This window comes from Lissotriton vulgaris, chromosome 10 (assembly GCF_964263255.1).
Source record: "Lissotriton vulgaris chromosome 10, aLisVul1.2, whole genome shotgun sequence".
Taxonomy (NCBI): domain Eukaryota; kingdom Metazoa; phylum Chordata; class Amphibia; order Caudata; family Salamandridae; genus Lissotriton; species Lissotriton vulgaris.
Genome location: NC_141698.1, coordinates 963,468,461 through 963,482,702, shown reverse-complemented (window position 1 = coordinate 963,482,702; position 14,242 = coordinate 963,468,461). Strand labels below are relative to the sequence as shown.

At 39.6% G+C, this 14,242-nt stretch overlaps 1 protein-coding gene across 3 annotated transcripts in view; it reads left to right on the top strand.

Moving 5' to 3' along the window:
• The window catches only part of DGKB (diacylglycerol kinase beta), a 1,765,597-nt gene that overhangs the window by 282,085 nt on the left and 1,469,270 nt on the right, over positions 1-14,242 (top strand). For all 3 annotated transcript variants that reach the window (XM_086941963.1, XM_086941961.1, XM_086941962.1), the window contains one exon: positions 5,796-5,872. In XM_086941963.1, coding sequence (XP_086798089.1) covers positions 5,796-5,872 — 77 coding nt within the window. The remainder of the gene's footprint in view (positions 1-5,795; positions 5,873-14,242) is intronic.

Below are 14,242 nucleotides of genomic sequence, written 5' to 3'. Positions count from 1 at the left end.
AAAGTATTCACACACAAATTGGTCTTATGTGTTTCAATGTACAACTTGCATTTGTAATGACATTTTTGGGTTATTGACCTTTTTGGGTTATTTTTTTCCTCTAGTGAAACCCCTTGCCAAACGCCATCCTATTTCCGGGGGTGTTCTAGGCCCATTTCCCTCAAAGAACGGGATTTTCTTCTGCCCTTTATAGAGGCAAGTCACTGATTATTTCCAGTGGAAATGAGTTAGCAACACAGTTGCAAAGATTAATAAAGATGTGAGTTCAAAACTTTCCCTGGTATCTAGATGCTCAGCTACCTATTCTCTGTCTGAACCTGCCACAGAACGTATTCTTGAGCAGCAGTATTATGTGATTTGGAATGATATTATGCCTTAGTAATGGATTTACCAGTGCAAGGTCACCATTTGTGAGTGCTGTGCACATGGAAATCAAGCAATTTGTCCATGTAAGCAGAACTTACATGTTCGTGCAGCTTTGAAAATTGAGACTATGGAGTGCTTAGAAACAGTTTGGTACTGAGTGCTACATAGGTAATTGAACATTTATATTACTTCTAACCAGTGCCATAGAGGCCAAGGATTATATGGTTATGATGTCAGTCATTCCATCCCCTCTTTTGGTCTTTGATTAAACTAATGGGCAGAGAGCATGGTAGGAGAAATTGACAGCAGGGCTGCAATTACGTTTTAAGAGAAATTACAAGAACAGGCTGGGCTGATATAATTGTGGCTGCAGTACCAGTCCTTTTAAGCCCGACATCTGTAGTTTTAAAGGGACAGTATCAGTACTTCTCAGCAAGGACAATAACACTATTTCTTTCACAGCAGGGCTCAAGCGCCTTTTTAAAGGACCACTGTACTTTTAATAACAAAGCACTAGTAATGAAGATCCTAGCACTAGTTTCAGTCATAGCTGAGAGGCCAAGAATTCAAAGGCATTAGCTGAATCCCATCTCACCCTTCACCTAATGAATGACAAACAAGAGGTTGCTGCATGACAAAATTGCACAGTTTTGTGGGGCATCAAGTTATGTGGCTCTTATGCCAGCAATTTTCAGATTTTCATGACCTTTCTCATTTCTGATACAAGTCTGGCAGTCGCTATGCAAACCATGGATGCCTTTCTCAAATATTGTGCCTCAGACACTCCCCAGATTTCAGTAAGGCTTAGTTATTTGATTTGCCTTTTCTGCTGTATCAGAGTCACCACAAGTCAGATATCACGTAAATTTGAGTGACATTGTTCCAACATTCAGCATTTCCATGGACACTAGTCCTGAGAGCCAGACTGTATTCATGGTAAGATAGTTTGTATGGTTGATGGGCCTGCTGGAAAGGTCTGCTCATACCTACAAAGCAGTATAGAGTCACAATATCGATTTTTTATTATCGACTAGACATAATATCGAGTAAAAAATATAGAATAGACATAATATCGACTAGACAGAATATAGACAACAAAAATATCGAATTTAAGGTAAGTTAATTTTAATTTTTAATTTTTGTGTAATATAATTCTGTAGCGGGTTGTGGGTTTATAGGGGAATAGGGTGGGAAGTAATTTAATTATAATTAATTAAATATGTTATTTTATTTATTGGTATTTATAGAGAATTAATTGTTAATTAATTATTAATTGGTAATTAATTAAAATATAATTGGTAATTAATTTTAAATGATTAATTGACAATTATGTTAATTTTAGTAATTTATTTTCTGTAGCGGGTTGTGGGTTTATAGGGGAATAGGGTGGGATGCAATTTAATTATAATTAATTAAATATGTTATTTTATTTATTGTTATTTAATTAGAAATAATTGTTAATTAATTATTAATTGGTAATTAATTAAAATATAATTTGTAATTTATTGTAATTGATTAACTGATAAATATGGTACTTTTATTACATTATTTTCTGTAGTGGGTTGTGTGTTTATAGGGGAATAGCTTGGGAAGTAATTTAATTGTAAGTAATTACATTTTTTAAATTTTTTTTGGTGTCTAATTTTTATTTACTATTATATAGTTAATTTTTATTTGAAATTGTAATTGATTAATTAATATATTTTATTAAATTATAAAATATTTTAATTATTTTGCAATTGATATTAATATTTATGTTATTTATATTTATATATGTCAAGTATTTACTTTCCCTACTATTGCACTCACTGGAGTGGGAATAGTAATTTTTAACCCTACGCTATCCAACGCTTTCCCTACTGTTGCACTCTCTGGAGTAGGAATAGTAATTTTTACCCCTACGCTATCCAACGATTTCCCTACTGTTGCACTCACTGGAGTGGGAATAGTAATTTTAACCCCTACGCTATCCAACGCTTTTCCTACTGTTGCACTCTCTGGAGTTGGTATAGTAATTTTTACCCCTACGCTATCCACCACTTTCCGTACTGTTGCACTCACTGGTGTGGGAATAGTAATTGTTATCCCTACGCTATCCAACACTTTCCCTACTGTTGCACTCTCTGGAGTAAGAATAGTAATTTTTATCCCTACGCTATCCAACGCTTTCTCTACTGTTGCACTCACTGGAGTGGGAATAGTAATTTTTACCCCTACGCTATCCAACACTTTCCCTGCTGTTGCACTCATTGAAGTGGGAATAGTAATTTTTACCCCTACGCTGTCCAACGCTTTCCCTACTGATGCACTCTCTGGAGTTGTAATAGTAATTTTTACCCCTATGCTATCCAACGCTTTCCCTACTGTTGCACTCATTGGAGTGGGAATAGTAATTTTCATCCCTACGCTATCCAACGCTTTCCCTACTGTTGCACTCTCTGGAGTAGGAATAGTAATTTTTATTCCTACGCTATCCAACGCTTTCCCTACTGTTGCACTCACTGGAGAGGGAATAGTAATTTTTAACCCCACGCTATCCAACACTTTCCCTACTGTTGCACTCTCTGGAGTGGGAATAGTTATTTTTACCCCTACACTATCCAACGCTTGCCCTACTGTTGCACTCTCTGGAGTTGGAATAGAAATTTTTACCCCTTTGCTATCCAAAGTTTTCCCTACTGTTGCACTCACTGGAGTGGGAATAGTAATTTTTACCCCTACGCTATCCAACGCTTTCCCTACTGTTGCGCTCACTGGAGTGGGAATAGTAATTTTTACCCCCACGCTATCCAGTGCTTTCCCTACTGTTGGACTCACTGGAGTGGGAATAGTAATTTTTACCCCTACGCTATCCAACGCTTTCCCTACTGTTGCGCTCTCTGGAGTGGGAATAGTAATTTTTACCCCTACCCTATCCAACTCTTTCCCTACTGTTGCACTTTCTTGAGTGGGAATAGTAAATTTAACCCTCTCGCTATCCTACGGAAAAAATATGGTATATGTTTTGTTAATAATATGTATATATATATATATATATTTATGTTTTAAATTTTTTTTTTTTAAAGTTACATGAATTATTTATTAATTTTAAGTTTATTTAAGTATTTTAAGTATGTTTAAATTAATTATACTTATTATTATATAAGTTTTAAATTACTTTTAAGATATTTAAAAAATTCGATATTTTGACTGTCTTTATTTTTTCTTATCAATATTTTTGCAGTTACCTGTTTGTAGATAGGAAGTCGATATTCTGGCATTCGATATTTTTACCTTGATATTTTGGCAAGGCGATATTTTGACTGTCGATAGTCTATCAGTGATCCCTACAAAGCTGTAGTTTGAACCTGAAAATGGCCATTTCACAAAGGGCTGCTATAAAGGAATGATTTTCAAGACGTATTTATTATATAGATACCTCTTCGAGGGTCCCCACTCAAGGATTAATCTCTTTAAACTAAATCTTGTGGGAAGAATAATCCGGGCATATGGGGCTCAATTCAGATGTATTATAATTGACCTCCCTAGACAAACCGAAAGGAGTCACGCCAGCAACGATTGCCGGCTCCGTGAAGATTAGCAGCGACGCAATAGTCGGATTCTGCAGACCGATGTGGTGCTCCTCTCAGTTTGAAGTTGGAAGCTCCCACGAACTGGGAGAGCCACAGCTCCAAGGTAATTCCTGTCGGCCCCTATCCAGGACCTGAATTCACCCTTTCAACCCACCCTGCATTAACTCTGGCATCATTCAATCCCCCAAACATGCCTTCTTGGCATATGAGGATCTAAATTATTAGGTATTCAATCTATGTCCTGATGATGACCTGCTTATTCCGATGCTGGATCAAAACCCAGTCGACACTCTGAAACACCATATACACCAAAAACCTTTGTTTACTAAACTGTAAAGGTGTATTATGCTACAAGTTTTTCTTGTATTTCTTGATTTTCTTGACACTGTTTATTCTTATGCACAACAAACCGAAAAGCTTTGCCTGAGCCCCCTGTTTGTCTTTGACTTTACCCCCTTGTTTTCTATTCTATTGGCTAAGTAGGGCACAGGCTTGTGTCCCACTTGATGCATTGTTGTGTAGATTTCTCTGCAAATCACTAAAAAGTAAATATTACACCACTGTCCGGTTGGACATGTCCACATAATATAGTAACGGCTGTGTCCATATTTATTGATTGCGTATTTCCTTTTTCCAGGGACCAATGTTGCTTAAAAGAATACACTCCCAAGGTCCCTGGTTGACTTTTTGTGGGTTCCCTTGTTGTTTGAAAATATACTAGGATTAAACAATGACATTCAATGGTACTTTCAGCTCCTGTGCAGCTACGGGCATGATAGAATTTGAGAGTGTTATGTTATGTAGATTTGCGCATTAATCACCTGAGAGGGTATCCATCCAGGCGCCTCTTGAAGTGGAGAACATGCTAATGGTATGTGTGTATTAGGCATAGTGGGTACGGTGGCAGTTGATGTATTTTAAAATTGAGATTCCACTGCCTGTTGCAGCACACAAGATATAACATGCTCGAACTCCCTCTATACCATATCAGACACCCATCCTGCCCTGTGCTGTGAGCCCAGTGTAATCTACCCTTGCTAGTATAGGGTTGCACTGTATGGTGGTCTAGCTATAGGTCATTATCACACTATCTCTGGCATAATAACCCAGTGTGGCCTACAAACATATTGCTCCGTTGGAATTAATATTCGAAAATCTACACCCACACAGAGGATGTTTTTGTAAACAATATTTGATTAACAATATATATGCCAGACGATATTTCTGCATCGGATAATATGACATACAGCTGCCTACTACTGCATCCTGCTCAATAAAAATAGATGTTCACAACAACAGCCCACACACCCACAAAACAGGCTCGCACACTGCTAGAACAACCCACACCGAGCTACAAAACTGACCCACGCACTGACATAACAGACAGACCCAGCTGGCACTGCCAGATTACCCTGCAGCCCAGTCCAACCCTGTACAACAAGCCCATGTACAACGTGTGCAGATCCTTTCTCTAGCAGCCAGGGCAGGAGATCATATTTAAATAGTTTCACAAAAAGAGACATGGTGGATTTGTAAGCTGGGCAGCCTTTCATGCAGCAAAGTAATACAATATGCTTCCTTTCGTAAAAGTGGTAAGTGTCTTAAAATGAGTGTATAGCAAATGCATATTAGAGATTTGACAGTGATTGCCCCCCATAATAAAGCAGGTGGAGATTTACAAGTTTTGTATAATTTAAAATTGGATTAAAAATTTAGATATGTTGTATGTTTATGATTTTATGATATGCTTCTTGCAAAATGCATATATTACATATTTCATTTACTTCAGGGATACAGAGATAAGAGAGGCACTAAAGCAGCATTTAGTATAACTGTGTATTTTTCTTTTTTTCATAGACTCAACAAAGAAAGTTAAAGATGTTCTAGAAGAATTCCATGGAAATGGTGTTCTTGCAAAATATAACCCCGAAGAGGTATTGATTTTTTTTTTATTAAATATGTCAGATAATATCAAAAGGTGTTTCTAACTTGGTGATTAATAACACATGAAACCATGACTCAATGCGCTTATATAGTTGAATGCATATTTATATAAAAGTATGAATAGTGGGCATTAGAGAATTGGACGGTTAGGGTACTTGAATCATTTCTGAATATGACTCACTGATCGGTGCATTAATCATAGATGGTTTCTTTCAGTTTTGATCATTCTAGGCTATCAGCCCCTTTAGTTTATATGATTTTCTCCACGTCATGCTTTGTTGCAAGTCAGCTTTATTCTGAAGATTGTTGTCTAATCTGACTTTCCTAACCAGGAGCAACAACGAGAATGTTCAAAATATTTGTGTAGACCATATCTGTAGTTAAAAAAGCATTGGGAAATCCAATAGGTCTCGACTATGCTTGTTTTTAGTCATGTTGTACAGCAGCATGGTTGCTGTGCATCAAGGTTGAAAGTAAATTTCAAGAAGTGCTATGACACAGATAATACTCGCTTCTTTAAGTTTGGAGCATCAATCTTTGAAGGCTCGATAATAAACACAATTGAGGTAGGGGTTGCGCCTCTTATAGTTCTCATTTACACCTTAAAAAGGACAGACACATGAAAAGAGACACAAACAGTATCAATAAATGTGTTTTCTGAATGCCGAAGCTGAAGCCACATTTGCTTTCGCACAAAATAACCCAGTCCCAGCAACCCTAAGTATTCAGCATTCTAGCTCCCAAAGCCTTTTCTTACTACAGAGGAAAAGGAGAGGAACGGGATACTAAAGAGAATGCAGAGAAAGACTCACCTGAGCACCAGCAGCCAGGCACAACTCTCTGCCATATTGTAGACTGCGGCCACAGCACAAACACTCTCAGTGGCTGTCAGTAAACCCCTCCCCATCCAGACGCAGACATCCAGCACTGCCCTTACCTACACTACAAACCAAGGACAGCGAAAAACAGCACACTGAACGCAATGCTCTGCTCCCACTAACCTTGACATCTTCTTATTAGTTGCAAGCACAGAAGTGCAGCTGTGCTAACAAGCGGGTGCCAAAGCTGAGGCTCTGCACCACCACATGTGGGGTGCAAATGATAACCCTCTTCAAAACCTAATGTGAAACTAGCAACGACACATGTAGGGGGAATCAGCAATGACATGAGTGAGGAAGGGAGGCTAAGCATCTATGTGGGGGGAGGATGGAAAAGAATATTAATGTACCTCAATCCCAAGGCGAAAAGCAGAAGGACAATAATTCTGGCGCTATATAAGAAACATAATAATAATAATAATAATAATAATAAAAACAACAAGCAATCAGTACTTGGTCCATGATTCACGGAAGAGAGAACCAAGCAAAGGGAAAGTGAAACCGGTATGCGCTGATGAATCAGGAATAAACAAATAACAATGACAATGAAGCCAACCAATATTAACCCCTTAAGTGCTGCGCACGTTCACCGGCCCGACGGCACCACTACCTCCGTAGTGCTGCCTTCGGCCGTTGAACGTTCGAACTGCACCTGCGCAATAGAACGTCCAGCACTGGAGCTGGACGTTCCATAGCAGCTATGAGGTTAAGTAATGGTCAGACTCTAATCCTTTTTTAATTTCTTTTAAAAATAACAAAGATTTGTCTAGTGGCAGTGAATGTGCTGTCTCAGGTGAGCTGAAAAAAGAGATTAAGCACAGGCAAAGCAAGGAGGTGTGTCAATACAAAGCAGGCTATGCAACACAAATGTGACAGGTAATTCTGTTCCTCTTTAGATATTGCGGTTAAAGCGCACAACAACAAACAAATGTCACGCATATACATGCACACACACACATACACAATTGCATACACATATACACTAACCATAAATCTTCAAACTGACTCTGAAAGGGCAATTAGAAAGCCATAGACTTATTTCGTTAAGCTGACTTAAGAACTGCCTATCAGTGCTTGATTTCAGTCCATAACATTTCACAAACTCTACATTTGAGGCCAACCCCAATGGAGCCCTGGTCAGCTACACTAAGCGGGAGGCCTCAGTCAAAATTTTACCTTCGCACTTAGTTGTTTTTCTGGAACATTTTCTCCAGAGCAAAGCTTCTCTTCAGGCAGGATTCGTGTCAACATCGTTGGCTTGGTTTTCTGCGAAGCCCGGTCAAATCCGTCTGGAGCTACTGAGCTTTCAGTGGGACAAACCTGAAATCTAAGCCAGGTCGTGGAACTTTTTTTCAAAAAGTTCACCAAATGTCTCCAAACTTCTGGATCTTCTTCCAGAAGGTCCCCTTCAGGATTCAAAGCGTCCACAACACCAGCCCAGGGGTGTAGAATCTCTAGAATGATCCTTGGGATGTTGGGACTACACTTCCCACAATGCACCTGGCCAAATCCTTAAAAGTCTACTGGAGGCACTCAAGAAGGGGTACTTCTTGGTGGATATGATGCGTGTGGGCTCAGTTAAACTGTAGCATCCAGGTAGTTTACTCCTGTATCCTTCTTGAAGCAAGGCAACATCCTTAGGTCCTGTAGCTCCCAGTGTTCAGCAGATACACTCCTTCAGAGTGCAGTCCTTTTGGGTGCAGGCCAGGGTTCCTGCTGGGCAGTTCTAATTCTCCTTACAGTTTCAGGCAGCAGATCTGAGTTCCTTGGCAACTCTTCCATATTTATGCTGTGGTTCTGGGCGTCAAACAGGGGGCACCCCTGACCAATGGGATGCAGGGTGTCACCCAGGTGTAGACCACTTACTCTAAAGTGTGGCACATTCTTGTCCCAGAAAACACCATTCTCTCAAAATCCAATATTGAGGAATTCTCTTCTTGTAGGTAAGACCAGGCTAAGTCAACCGACTGGCATGGCTAAGATTACTGAACACTCTGCTTCCATCCCTCTCTAATCAAATCTAATTACAGGGACTCCTGTGTGTCTGGGGTGGCAGGATGTTGGGGTGAGCCTGTGCGGTCCTAAAGTGTCCTTCTCCCTTTGAGGACCAGTGTGGCCACCTGGTGTGGCTCACTGGTTAGAGGAGGCAGACCTGGAAGCAGAGGTCAGCCCGGGACCAGGGTTCAATTCCCGGCTCGGCGGGGTCTTGAGTCCTAAAATGTCCATGGACTCGACAATTCGCGCTCCGGTGCCTTCTCGATTCACGGGTTCACACTCTGTGACTCTGGGTAATAGCTTGCTTAATCTCCACAACGGCCCCTCGCGGCGGGATGCCTGGCTTTCACCTTGCGGATACCCTGCCGGGGTTATCTCACAGGGGAATACCAGGACGGGTTCCCTAAGCAAGCGCTTAGAGACCAGTTGGTGATTTGCACTAAATAAATTCCTGTACATCTACAATTTACCTTCTGCTTCTGAAATTTCAGTTCTCTTCCCACAGGAAACCCATTGTTTCTCTGGGAGGCTACTTCACACCTCATTCGCCCATCGGGAGAGAGCAGCTGGAAGGCTGGGTTTTGGCTTACGGAAAAGAAAGTTAAATTACTTATTTTCTATGATTGTTATTATAAATCTAACAGGGATAAATTGTTGGATTTATCATAACTTTCATGTTATGTCCTTGAATGATATTTTGAACCCCTTCCTAGCAATATTTATATTTAAATAAAATATTCCAATGTTACCCTATGGAGCTAATATCTACAATTGGGAAATTTCCCAATGGTCAATATAGAGGTCAGCGCACTGCGGCTGAATATTGCTAGTGCATTGCAAGGCCATGACGTACCAGGATAGGCGAGTTGAGAAGTGTAGGTCGCAGGCCTTCAATGGACTAGCAATATTCAGCAGCAGTTGGGGATACTGCTGATTGTCAAAAAGTAGGGGCGGTCTTAACATATCTACTATAACTACAGGTATTTTTACTGCTGTGGAATACCTACATCACTTTAAAGGTGCTCGGTAGGCTTATCACCCACCTTTTTTCTGCACCAGATGAAGTACTGTGGACCAAGTCAGGACCAATAGGCGTGAAACATGTTGACCTAATTACAATTTTTTGCACTTATAGCTACTAGGGAACACTATTCCCCATTGGTAGCTTGAACTGAGTTGTTTGGTTCTTTTAATCCTGTCAGGAGAACCTACACATTAAAACAGGTTTTTTTTGTATTTTCTACATGGTTTTAGTCTTTACCTTTTTCATTTTTGACCACCCTACACACCAATTATACCCTCACACAGTCACCTCTTCATCATATTGCTAAATCGATAACAGATATCCACAAAAGGGACCCTTTGTAGGGCCCGTAGGCATTGCACTGTCGGACAGATGAGGAGCAATGCCCAATAATGAAGCATGACCTCCTTAGGGATGTGTTAGGGCAACAAGAAGTATTCTGTAGGGTTCCCTCCCATACTCATCTTTTGCGGATATTGTCTGTCTATTGCCCTCTTTCTTTAGCCTTCTCATTCTGTAGAAACATTACCTCCCCAGTTGACATTAGAATATTCTTTCATGACTCCTAGTACCATCATCATCAGGTACATGTCGTGGAAGCAGAATCTTTACATCAGTTAGCAAATTTGTACATGAAGGGCTGTGACAGAGGAGGCGAAAGAAAAGAGGTGTGAGATGCTTCATGATGTGGATAGAAGGCAGGCTGTGCAGCTCTTATTCTTCACTGTGAATGTTTACACACAATCTCTCTGCATTTTGAAAGCACTCCAATACCATGGATGTATTGAGCATCCTGTGTATTGGTTATTATACATTTGGACTTGATGGACAAAGTGCATTACCCCATAAGAGTCATGCTTTAATCAACTAATTTTAGTTCATCTTTCAAACATCATCTACTTATAAAATATTCACTACTCAAGTATCTGGTGATAGTTCAGGCCCGGGGCAAACTCATCAGATCTGCCCAGGTGCATCAGCAGTATTTCATGTAATATTATATCATTTTGCCCTGCCACAATCTCACAGTTATTTATATGACCTCTGCTACCACCAGTACACGTGCATTTGGAATATAAATATGGGGCTCTCCCGGCCAATGAGAAATGCTTTAGGATGGAACTAATAATCCAAATGGGGACATTAATAGCAGGGGCATAGCTTAGTCGCTATGATTGTGGGGGTGAGCCTCAGAGTTCCGAAGAGTCACGATGGGACATCTTGTTAAAACACATTATATGAGAAGTAGGACTTGAGGGGGGCTTAAGGGGTAGTGCCCATTGATAGGGGTACACAATATACTCAAAACATAGAAGAGAGACAATCTGTGTCTTTGTTAGTGTTTGCATGTAAAAGTCCCAGGTGAAATCTGATAGACACTTAACATTATCCGAATGAAAGCACTTGTAGCCAACTATTTACTACAACATACATTTCGTATGGGGATGAATAACCCCAAACACCCCACTCCCACCGCTGGAGCTATGCCCCTGATTATTAGTGCTATAAGCAGCAATCCTTCAAGCTTCTTTTAAAGACAGAAGAGGGGCAACAGGAGGAGGAATGTTGTAGATCGTCATGCAGTCACCTATAAAAAGCTTTTAAATGATAACCAAGCAAATATTCAAAAAATATCAGTGATATTAAATAAGAAAGGTATTATGGAACAATTATCTGGTTTTGTTATGAAGTGGAAAACATAATCATGAGTTCAAATAAGTCTCTATATATTTCTCCTGGACAGCCTCAAATTAATAAAAACATCCCGTCATCTAATTTGATGGCTGACAAAGGAACATATATACTGTCCTACATTAAAGCTATTGCTATTCTGGTTTATATTACTGACTCTTGTACAGTGCAATATCCACAGTTTCTAGTTGCACCATGTTGCTGAGTGCATGGTATTAGCATACTGATGGGGTGGCTAAAAAAAATGGTGCTCCCAGAGGGCAATATATATTGTGACCTTCAGGCACAACCCATGTCTGTGCTCACACCCCTATTTAAGTAGCATTGCTTATTATGAGAGTGTAGATCTCTCTCTGTCTGTATGTGTTTTGAACCTTTTGTGGAGAATTCATTAGTGTTTTAAGTTTTATTTTTCACACTGTAGCCGAAAGTTGCTAACATTTAACGTTACACAAAGCATCAATACAACTTGTTGCATCAAATGGAGTGAACAGGAATGTGCCATAATTACTAAAATATAGTGCATTCCTGCTCTCTCCATGTGCTGGTGCACTGAGTGCAACCTTTCACCAATGCAAGCACCATTGAACCATAGTGTAAGAGTGTTGGTGTTACTGCAGGATTGTCTTTGGGAATGCTTGTGAGGATTGTTTGTGTGCTGGAAGGTGTCCCTTCCTGCACATAAACAATCATCAGAGGCATTTTCCTCACATAGAAAGAGTACATAATGAGGGAAAATAAACATAGTTCTCCCCATTGCTCCTCTGTTGGGATGGCATAGTATTTTGTCACATTCACAGATTTATTACCCTTAGTAAATCTGGGAAGGCACCAAAACAAATGGGCGAATGCATGGAATGAAACACCTTCCCAACACAGAGAAATGCAAAGGCAGGGATTGTCACTGCCTTGCGTTACTCTGGATTTACTAAGACACACAGACCCACTTAAGGTGGTTTTGTTCGGCTTCGTACATTTCACTTGCGATCTTGCGCTACCTTGTGTTGCCTTGCCTTGATGCAATGACAATTCAAAGGCTCCGAAGTCCAACCCTTTGCCTTCTGTTGCATGGACTGGAGTGGGAATAGTATATCTTACCCCTCCGAAATCCAATGTTTTCACTAATGTTGCAAAGACTGGAGTTGGAATTCTAAATATTACCCTTCTGAGGTTCAATGTTTACCCTGTGACTGGAGTGGGAATAATAGATCTTACCAAACAAAGTCCAATACCTTCCTTACTGTTGCACAGACTAGAGTGGGAAAGTAAATATTACCCCTCCAAAATCCAATACTTTCCCTACTGTTGTGCTGTTTGGAATGGGAAAAATACATCTAACCCCTCTGAAGAACTACACTTTATCTACTTTTGATTAAACTGGAGTAGGAATAGTATATCTGTTATTCTCAGACTCCAATACTTTTCCTAATATTGGCTAAATATATGTAATATTAAGATTTGTTTATAATTTTAATTTTATATTATTTGTGTATGTTTTTTTTTATGTTATAATATTTTTTGTAATTGTCTTTTCTAGTTTTTTGTAATTTTTTATATTTCATTTGTTTGGTACTTTACTATCGGCCACATGCATTATTGCACCCCTTTACGATTCCTAAATTGCGAAAATTAAGGAATCGCAATTTAGAAATCGCAAACTGCAATGCATGAACAATTCGCATTTATTTTTGTGATTCCGTATTTTTCCTTAACTGCGATTCACAATTTGCCAATAGCAATTAGGGAAAACCCTTCCCATTGATTCCTATGGGCCAAAAGGCCCATAGAAATAAATGGAAAGGCATTCACATTTTGTGAATTTCAAATTGCGATTCGCAAAATGTGAATGGAATTTCAAGGGTGCAGGGGGGGTCCAAAGAACCCCTCCCTTCACCCCTGAAATGTAACTTTAAATGCAATTTACACACACACATGCCCCAAGGGGCATGTGTGTGTAAATTAAAACTTTCAAAAATGCAATGAAGTTCAACTTGCGAATTCGCAATTAAAAAATGATCATGCATTGCATTTAAGAAATTTCTTAAATGCAATCGCAATTTTAGAAATCGCAACATGGTTGCGATTCCTAAAATTGCGAAAAGCATGATGCATTCCAAATTAGTCAATTGCATTCGCAAATGGCCGAAAATTGCGATTCGCACCATTTGTGAATGCATTTGACTTTGATGCATGTGGGCATTAATGTTTTGGAATTGAATTGTTCATATTGTGTGTGTGGTAAGCCCAACTTTTGAATGGCAACCGCCATCTTGGAAGTGTAAACCGATCAGTTGTTCGTTTACTGTCCAAGTTCCTTTTTCACAAGCAGTAGACTATGTTCGCAGTTATAACATAGGGGTGCAGCAGAGGCTATCCCTTTCCTTACACTCATCATCATGATTACAAAACAGCTTCCCACTGGGGCCTATCTAGCCGTAGATCGGCTTAATCTAGTCTATTGCTAGGTTGGTTGCCACTGAATATCCGAACAACCTTGCAGCATACTCTCCATTAAAAACAGTCAGATATATTCATTCTCATAAATAAGATGGAAAAGCAGAAAGAAAAGAAAACGAAAAGCCAGACAGTTAATTTCCCAGGTGCACTGCTAATTCATCCCCACCATTCAATCCTCCAGGTGATTTTGTCTCTATATCTACTATATATCTGGATTCCAGTCTCCTTAACTTCAACATTCTGTCTCCCCCTCTAGGACTACATGGTACACAGTCTAAACAGAAGTATTCTAACATATCCCTGTTGCTTCTGTG